This window comes from Myripristis murdjan, chromosome 5 (genome assembly GCF_902150065.1).
Source record: "Myripristis murdjan chromosome 5, fMyrMur1.1, whole genome shotgun sequence".
Taxonomy (NCBI): domain Eukaryota; kingdom Metazoa; phylum Chordata; class Actinopteri; order Holocentriformes; family Holocentridae; genus Myripristis; species Myripristis murdjan.
This window is the reverse complement of record NC_043984.1, coordinates 32,596,506-32,606,809: the sequence shown is the minus strand read 5'-3', so window position 1 is coordinate 32,606,809 and position 10,304 is coordinate 32,596,506. Positions and strand designations below refer to the sequence as shown.

The 10,304-nt window shown below is 39.7% G+C and overlaps 1 protein-coding gene across 1 annotated transcript in view; it reads right to left on the bottom strand.

Annotated features, from left to right (window-relative positions):
* Positions 1-8,751: 8,751 nt before the first annotated feature.
* lhfpl4a (LHFPL tetraspan subfamily member 4a) overlaps positions 8,752-10,304 on the bottom strand; it is a 48,610-nt gene continuing 47,057 nt past the window's right edge. The window contains exon 5 of the mRNA XM_030052698.1: positions 8,752-9,509. Coding sequence (XP_029908558.1) covers positions 9,456-9,509 — 54 coding nt within the window. The 3' untranslated portion in view covers positions 8,752-9,455. The remainder of the gene's footprint in view (positions 9,510-10,304) is intronic.

The following is a 10,304-nucleotide window of genomic DNA, read 5'->3' as shown; positions in this document are numbered from 1 at the left end:
AACATGGTTAAGTATACTTAAGCTCCATTTTAACAATAACGTCTTCAAACAATGTAAAAAATCTGCCAGTGGGATTAGATAATCCGGCCTGTTTCCAATGCAAATTTGTCTTGTTTCATTATTTTTTCTGGCATCAAAACGTGTTGACTTACTTACTTACTTTACTTTTATTGTCAGACACAAGTCTGAAATTTGTCTTACACCTTGGTAGCTCCATTTAACATGACACAAACATTTAACATGACATTTTACAAACAGCATTATACAAAAAAAAAAAAAAAAAAAAAAAAACCCAAAAAAAACATAAGGCATAAGGCAGATCAGCCACGAGGATCAAGAAAATGACACCTGATTCAAGAAAATTCTGGTAACATGTTTGGAAAGAGATGGGATTATCTCACCCAACTGGCAGATTTTCATTTTTTAACGTTTTTTTTTTTTTTTTCAAAGAAACAAGATTTTAAGGGTCAATATGAGACTAAGTGACTTGTTAAGATGAAGATTGTTTTGCAGTGTGGAAGCAGCATCAGCAGCAGCTGCAGCAGTGGCCTAATAGGTAAGTGGTAGTACCAGTAGTAACATTTGTAGTTCTACTAACAGCACCAGTGTAACATCAGCAGCAGCACTGATGACAGCAGTTGTAGCTCTAGCAGACGTCCTCGCTGACTGGAGCTTTTTTAATCTCATCAAATAAATAAAATATATGAGGTCACAGCCAAAGTGTCTGCAGTTTCCTTATTGGCTGGACATGACCCAGAAGAAGATGTCTGTTTCCCTCTCAGTGAGCACTGACAGTGTGTGTGTGTGTGTGTGTGTGTGTGTGTGTGTGTGTCCCCTGCGGTCAGGGTTTGGTCACCACTGATAGTGCTGATCAGTGACAGTCCAGTGGCACTCCTTAACGCCTTGCTGCCTCACAGACAGATGGGACCAGAGGAGCGCTGTCATCACCACACACACACACACACACACACACACACACACACACACGCACGCTTTCTTATGGTCACGTTACACAAATATAGGCAAACATATATGCATACAGATACAAACCAGGCACACGTGTATGCACATGTGGCTTCATATGTATGTAAATGCACAAACGCACGTGCGCACACACACACACACACACACACACACGCACACTCAGTGGCTGGGTCTGTTTGTTGCCATGTCTGCGGCCCCCCTGGGCGTCTTGTTTCAGCAGTAATGACTCTTGTGAAGACCGCGGGGGGAGCAGCGGGATCAGCCGTGGGTCAGCTGCCTGCTTATATAATGATGTGCTGAGGATGAATGGAGAGCCGCGGCATCGTCACTCTGCTCTAAATTCATCTGCAGACTGGCAAGCAGAATAAAATCACTGTCCTATCTGTCATTAGCGATGAGTGTGCAAATGTGGGAGGCTTCTTACCTACTAAAGCAGCCATCTGAAGCTCCAGGAAACACAAGCCGAGCCACCAGAGCCTCGAGCACGGTGCCAAACTGATGAGTTTGACGGAAAAAAAGGAAGGAAAACAAACGGAAACTATGAAGCGGTTCAATTGGCAGGAGTTTTTTTTTTTTTTTTAAAAAAAACAACAACACATATTTTTGGTGAAACAAAGATGAAGTTAGGCTTGTACTTGCATGAGGTAAACCAACCAAAAGCAAAAAGTAATGACACACAGCCATAACACGGCGTTACTGTTTCATGGTGTACAGACAAAAACTTTACACTGAAACTTGCAAAAAGGTATTTTCACTAGGCATAATCAATTCACTATTTTTAGATGGCAGTCGGTAAGCTAATAATTTTGGGTGCATGTGCGGGTGTGTGTGTGTGTGTGTGTGTGTGTAGGCAGACCAGGAAAAAAATGGGACGCTAATGATGCTTCCAACATTAGCAGAGGCCGCCAAAGACGGGACAGGCGCTGTAATCTGTGATCATCACCCAGAGAACTCACCTTGACTTTTCTAAATTTTATGTATCTGAGTGAATTTGATTGCTCACAAGCGAGAATTAATAAACGGCAATGTATTAAAAAAAAATAAGAATAAATAAATATCGCTACGAGCATCAAACTCATGGTCAGGGATCACCTGCTATACCTTCACGGGCCACCAGGGGGCCACCGACCTTCTGCTGAAAACCTCTTAGTAATTTCAACAAGTCCTCCGAAAAGCTCAGGGTTAAGGTTACGAAACATTAGCTAACATTAGGTAAAACATTAGTTAGCTGACAATGAACACTGCTTTAACTTGGATTTGAGCTCGGGCTGGCTGACTGAAAGGTGTGTTGAGTGACTTCCTGTTGAAATAGCAGGGTAAACCAGGTGTTAATGACATGAATTAAAGCTCTGTGCCATTCAGGTGAACCAGAGCCTCTCCCAGGTGAGCCGGCATGTGCAGCAGCAGAGCCCTGAGTCTGTATGACCTTTAATTAAAAGTCATCAGTCATTAATAACACCTGTGTTTACTCTGCTATTCATGTCCAAAATGGCTGCTGTTAAATTTTTATTTTATTTTATTATTTTTTTAAATTTGTTGCATGACTCCAGGTGCCAACTTGATTTGAATTTAAAATTTTTTCTTTGAATTTAATTTTTTTACACTGCGAAGTGAGTCGACGTTGTGATTTGATACTTTTCGCCAAAATTTCACATCCATTAAAAAACACGTGCTCTAATGTAAGACGATGCTTTTTCCTCTGAAATGTGAAAAAACAGTCAAAAGAATTACTGTCATACTATTTATCTTATAAAAAACTTAATTGACAGAAAACTTTTGAAAGAATTGTGATTCAAGATGAGCATTTCACTCGATTTCTTTCATTCTTTTCTTACTTCTTTCTGTTCATTTCTTTATCATTTCAGCTCAACTGGCAGAATTTATAATCAATGCATCGATGCAGTGACTGAATCATTTCATCATTTCAATACTTTTGGACTGAGAACACCAATATTTGTCACTTTATATTCTCAATAACTTTGAATAAGACAATTTTCATGCCAAAAGTGTTTATTCCTGTCGGGATGGAAATATCACATCACTGTCGTACCCTCATCTTCATCTTCCACCTCGTCTCCATGCTCCTCCTCCTCTTCGTTGTTTGGGTGTTTGTTGTGTGTGTGTGTGTGTGTGTGTGTGTGTGTGTGTGTGTGTGTGTGTACTTTGTATTGCTCTTGTTTCCCGCCACAACACACCTGTTTCCTGTCCTCAGTCAACCTGCCCCGCTCCTCCCTGCACCAGCTGACCTTCATCACTCATTAGTGTCCAGTCGTGTAAATTTACCAGACACGCGCCTTTAAGTGAGCGAGGTAAACACACACTCCTGTCTCTCTGCCAGACTGTCTCACTCTCAGTGTGTATGCTGTCTGTCTGAGCTCGACCTCCTCTGACCCTGTCTGCCAGCTCTTTGGGTCTTCAGCTTGAAAACAATTCAACCTCCTTCATCTGCCTCATCTGAGAGTCTGCAGTCACACAACTAAAGGGATAGTTCACCCATTTTGGAAAACGCGATATTATTTCACTTTCCTCAAGCTGTTACAGTATGTAGTGCAGTATTTATTTATCTATCTATTTATTTATTTAATTACTCACCCTAACCCTAACCCTATTTATTGTCTGTGTATACATTTAATGTTTTTACCATCAGTTAGTATTTAATTTTATCCCAGGTATTTATTATTATTAACTCATCTATTTACTGGTATTTTCTAGACTGTTTTCCTTTTAACATTTACTACCTATTGATTTTTTTCCTTTACTAATTTACTGTCTATTGATTTCTTGCCTACTGTTTGCCATTTTATTGACTGATTAAAATGACTGAATGATTTTAATTCTTTCATCTTCACTTTGAGCTTTTATCCTGCTTCTGGTGTTTCCTTACAGGCGATAGTGTTTTCTCGTTTCCACTTCCTGTTCCTATTGCACTTTGTGTTGCATTTTCTTTGTATGAAAAGTACTATACAAATAAAATCTGATTGATTGATTGATTGATTGATTGATACCTGATTTAATCCGCTCAAAGGAGCTTTAACATCACTTTACAAGTGTCGCTTTCCCAAACTAAAATGCACATATGATTACCAAGTGCACATGGACAACAGTGTTGCTCAAATTATTGTTTATGAATGTGTTTTTCCTGTAATCAACATCCATTAAGATCTGGTACTCCTCGTTTGGTTTCCTCATTGAACACATGAATGGATGCAATATCAACCTTCTCTGGAGTGCTAATGGACAGTCGGCAAGTGATGTTGTAACACAACATTACCTGTATTACAACATGTCAAAAAACAAATACACAGTGTAATATTAATATTCAATCAGTTTATTATTTTCTTGTTAAAACAACAACACCAACGATGATAGAGTGGTGTATGACACTGGCTGCCATGTTGGACTCTCCTGTGACAATCCTGCAAAAACATTCCATGTTCAACACTGAGAAACATCACGGCATCTCATAACCATTGAAAATAACATTACAACCACAGCAAAGCAATGAAAATAAGAAACTATATTGTTAAAAAAATAAAAAGCATTCAAGACACTGAGATAAATAGCCAGGGGGTTAAAATGTAAAACCACAGCTTTCATATCTTGGCACAATTTAATAACACAAATGTGAGAGGAATTATTATTATTTTTTTAAACATTTGTGAGTGGATGTACAATAAAAAAGAGTTGAGTCGCCCTCAGTGAGTTTGGCCCTGGCATATGACTCATTCAGAGGGACTAACAACTACAAATGACGTTCAAATGTCATAGTTGGCACATTTGACGCCACCGTACAAAAAACTAGACCATAGAGATGGTGTGATCCACAAATCAAAAGAAAAAAAAATTGTACAAAAAAATCCGACATACCAAATTCCCTCTTGTTTCTGCACGGTGCAGTTAATAGGTACAAAAGTAGTGTAAAGTCAGTGAAACCTATCTATTTGCGTTTCCAAGACAACTGGACAGACTTTTACTCTGTTCGCTAGATTGAAGATTGAAGTTCCTTTGTCATCAAACTGAATCCTCGTTAACAAGAGGAGAGCTCAGCGGTGACTGGCTCAGTCTCGTACAATTTTGTGAATGAGCACAAACTCTGAAACACAGATTTTAAGTTTTGTGAGCTCGAATAATGCGGACGTCATGTTCCTCTCCCAGGAAAGGATTTATGTGAATATGAACTGGAAACACCATTTTCAACTTTGATGGCTACCATTTGGATTTTAGTCACAGCCAAAAGTCGGCTAAAGAAGGAGGTTATGCAAATTAAAGCTTTGGTTATTGGTTTTGCTTGTAGTTAAGTAAGAAAATTAAAATTTTGCTAGAATCTAGAGGTTGAAATTTGTACCTTGCTTCAATGATGTAATAGACCTTTTTCACAACAGCCATGTTGATATAAAATTGCAGGGTAAACACGGGTGTTACCGATGACATAACCTGAAGTTCTGCTCCATTTAGGTGTAACAGAGCCAGCGCGCACAACACCAAGGCCCGAGCTCTATTACACCTCAACTGAGCCCTAATTAATGCACTCAACACCTGTGTTTACTCTGCTATTTCATGTCAAAATGGCTGCTGTGAAAAAGGTCTATAGTTCTTCATTTGGTAGTCCTACATTATTGTTGGCTGTGGCCAGAAACACAGCAGGGCTTATGCTTATGTTATGCTCTTAAAAAACCTTAGCTACTTTGTAATTTTTCATTTTCCACTTTCCACTATGCAAAGTAATCTGAAAGCAATTGGAGTACTTCACTGAATTTGGGTAATCCTGTTGACTGCTTTACTGATTACAATGAGGCAGCTAACAAATGTAAAGGAATGTGTTTTTAAATGAAACTACTCAACCCTGAATGTATTCGCCTCCATCCTTAATGTCAAACTGCTTCCTGTTTCCAGTCACATTTCACACTTCACCCTCCCCTGGTGGGGAAATTGATTCCTCTCACTTTTGGTGCATGGAGCATGTTATTTGGATTTTAAGACGTGAAGCTCAATTCACAAAATTTCATGAGGCCAGGCTGGTAGTTGAGAGAGATCTAGGTGGAAACTCTTGTCCTGAGAAAACCTGAAGACTTGTATCATTCTCTCAGCCTCCCCCCTCGATTGGCCGATGGATAGGAGCATGAAGCCCATGCAGGCACATTTTCAACCGGGGGGGTTTTAGTCACACGTCAGAATGTCAAAACGTCTCATTGAGGTCACCCTTATTGTACAAAACTTGGCTAAATATAAAACTTTCTAAATATTTGGAGGGGTCCCAGTACAGGACCATGTGGAATCCCGCCCACTGCTGTAAATGTGAGCTTGTGTTTGCTGTCACTGCCTTCAGATTAGAAAGGTTGTATGACACACACACACGCACGCACACACACGCACGCACGCGCGCGCACACATACACACACACACACACACACACATTAAGTGGTTGGAACTCCACTTCTTTTTGTTATTTGTTTAGAAAGACAATCAAAAAAAAAAAAAAATCACAACAGACGTAAATGAAACTAAAGTGATATTAAGCACATCAAAGTATACAATTATGTTTATATATATATATATTTTTTCCCCTTATCATTTTCATAACCCGCCTCCCCTCTGCTAATACTTTATAGTTCTTATGTCATATCAGTCTTTCATTGCCACGTCCCTCAGGTTGGTATAAAAACAAGCTCTCCTTTTAGAAAAGATTATCAAAATGGAAACAGCTGGGAATTAACAAACAAACAAAAAGATGAACAAGAAGGAAGGAAAACAGCTCCCTAAAGCACTATTATGATAATCTTTCATATTGTACCAAGAAAACGTATATTTTTGCATTTACAAGGTCTAGAAGTGCTGATTGGTGGGAGCTGAAGGGAGGAAAAGCTATTTCGGGAAAAATAAGGATTTGTGTGTTTGTCTAGATTTGGATGTTGGAGGTTGATATATCAGGCATTTTGGGTTTCACACATTTCTCGGCTAATTAATCTTCATAAATCTCTCCTGATATACTTTTTTTTTTTTTTTTTTGCTACAGCTTCTAAACAGGAGTCAGGCTGGTCGTGGAGGCAAGAGGGCATCACAAAGTGGGGAAAAGCACCATACAGAGGAATTAAGTACGAAACAGAGCAGCTTTCCATTCCCACAGGCTGGTTCCAAATGACATGAACGCTATGTGGAGTTACCATTAACTACAATGGAGAAAAGTGTTAACGATGGGCTCAAATCAGAGGTATAATCAATGCAAACTTCAGCTCGGCCAAAAGATTAGGAGCTGTGCTGTGCATGTGAAAAAAATTTAGGACAAGCTCTTAGAGCCGATAACCTGACAGCTTGTTTCTGTAACAAATAAACCACTTGAGCAGTTTATCTGCACTATGTTTCCCAAAACCAGTTGGCTAAAGATTATCGTGCTTTGTTTGAGCTTGACTGGCTGAACAGAACTGAACAGACAGACACACTGCGCCTCAGAGTGAAGTGTTCAGCATCTAAATCTGTGTCGCATCTTCCTGAGATAAATTGCAGATTTGCAAATATGCACGAAGATACTAACATGGCATTTGTAGAAACCAGAGGATCTTTCGCTGATTGCTTGTGCAGCATTACTCCTGTGGTCCAGAAGCAGGAGTCTTTTCTCAGCGCTGTCAGTCAGGCAGATTGCCAGAAAGCAATGCAAAGTCAGCAGTGGACATTAGATCTCTGGGTCCTCTGCCTGCATCCCCTTCCTGTTAGAAATCCATGAACATGTATGGAAGAGGATTAGTGCCAGCAGATTGTATTTGAACTTGTCATGATCATACTAAGCCACTGAATTGAAAAAATTGATGTCGTTGGTATAATTCAAATAACGCCAAATGCCATAGTTACACATCCAGGTTTTGAATTAATTTACTCAACAAGCTGTTTTTTTTTTTAACCCAGTGGTTCAGTGAGCCTCCTCATATTGCATTTAGTGACAGTTTCAATCCACTAGAGATAACTAGTGGTTTTCCAGTATGTTGCTGGATTGGATCTTTGTTCTGACGTTACAGAGAAAGCGCAATTTTAAGTGAGAAAACTGAAATTTAACTCACAAAAGGTTACAAAGCTTTATAAACTGTGCATCACAAATTAAGTTTTTGAATTTATTTATTTGACAAAGTCATTTTTTTTATTCATTGGTTCAGTACGATGATGGAAAATTCCAATTCATTTAATCTGAACACAATCTCTGGCACTGATCTCTCTCCATACAAAGGGTCCTGGTGGAGGCGGACATGGGAAACAGCACAGTGTTGTGTTCATCTGTGCTGCGTCTGTCCGCTCACCATCGATCGTGTTGCTAAACTGCCTGTTGGCCCGGCTGGAGACTCACCATGCCAGCCGAGCCCATGGCCCGCTGAGCGCACACCCAGCCTGGTCTTTGCACGCAGGGCCTTTCCTTGTGGCCGGCGAACAAACAAAACTCATCTGACCAGAGCAGGACAGAGCAGAGTAGAGCTGATGAGAAGAGGAAACACTGAGGGAGGAAACACACACACAAAATAATAAAGTAGTGAAATGCCACAGAATGAAACAGCTGAGGGCAGCGGAGACACACTTCCTGTCAGCTTGCTTGTCGTTGGAAATGTTTTGCTGAGTGAAGGACAACTGGCGGGTCAGAGCGTTAAAATACAGGAAGAACACACACTTTTTTCAGGACATGACAATGAAAAAGGGGGCTGCTGTTCCACCACACACAGCTTTCAGGCGTATTTTATGTCGGGGCAAAAGAAACGCTTAAAATGTCTCTTTTTTACCCTGTTTCCATAGAAACATCTCATTTACATATATCCTCTTTTTTTTGTAATTCCTGGGATCAGACCTTGTCATGTACAAAGAGAGAAGTTGAAAATTGGCCTGAAAAAGACGGTCTTGAAAATTACACTGTGGCTGTACAAAATTTTTCTTTTTTCCCTCTTCTTCTTCTTCTTCTTCTTCTTTTTGGATTTTTTTGGCTTATTTTATTAGTATCTCAGAAGTAGCACCTTTGTGCCTTTACACACGCACTTCATAATGATTTCTCTTAAAGCTGGAAATTGCTCATTTTCCACTCTGAATAAAAATATCTTTTTTTTTTTCTTTTTCATAGAATACTCCTGCAGCAAGCATTATCATCATTATCAATAACTTTATCATCTTTGTTATGACAACATTATGTGACAGTAACATCGTATGCCATGAATGATTTTATCCCAGAGTTTTATAAAGCTGATCGTAATATATTTCCTCTCCGGATGTATTTCTCTTCCAACAGACAGACAGACAGTTTCTCCTTGTTAATATATTCCATGTCAGTCCTATTTTACACACTGCTGGGCTTTGGCTTCCAAGCCCAAAATCAAGGGGTTTGACCTGAAGAGCTTGGGAGAGAAGAGGAAGAGGAGGAAGGTGGATGGAGGGAGCTGGAAGAGGAGGAGGAGGAGGAGGAGGAGAGGAGGAGGAAGGAAGCTGGAGGCAGAGGAGGAGTTTGGTTCTCAGTGGAACCGCTGGACTCCAAATCTTGGATCCTTCGTGTCCCGGATTTCAATCTGGAGGAGGAAAAGATGGAGAGAGAGAGAGAGAGAGAGAGAGAGAGAGAGAGAGAGAGAGAGAGAGAGAGCATCAGGATGACTGCAGTAACCGATATGAGCAAGTGAAGGGAAATCTCAGGTGTGTGGCACCTGGTCAGGGGAGAGAGAGAGGAGGGAGGCTGAAACAAACTGAAACAAAGGCTGACAAGGTTCAAGACTCGTTCATGCCCTCTGAGTGTTTTATAAAAAAAAAAAAAACCTCTACGCTGCAAATCCCCAAGTTACACCGACAGAGGCGCTGAGAGTTGTTGAATCAAACGGTCCAAAATGTCAAACTTGCTCAAAAACGTCACCTCACGGTCACATAAGCAGCTCATGTGTTCAGCTAAGAGCGAAGAACCAGTTTTGAATAATTTCTTCAAATGAACAAAATATACAGTATGCTGTACCCTCAACATGTATTTTCTTGTTGATTTCAACTAACTTTCACATTAAAGAATAATCTTAACCAAATAATCTTCTGTTTTCATGTATTTTTTTTTATCATTCAAATCCTATTCGCTGTCAATTTGTACATAAAATAAAACTGTAATTAGGACTGAAAACATTTAATTTGCCATAATCACTGATTTGTAACCCTAAAAATCGGAGGCGAAATCATCCTGTATCAAGCTGAAGAAACTTCCTGTTCATCTGTTATTTAAACTGCAGAAACTAAGTGAAAACACCTAAATAGCTTGCATAATTATTTATTATGTTATTTATTTTCTGCTGAACACATAATATTCTGGCGATGAAGATGCCTGCAACTAA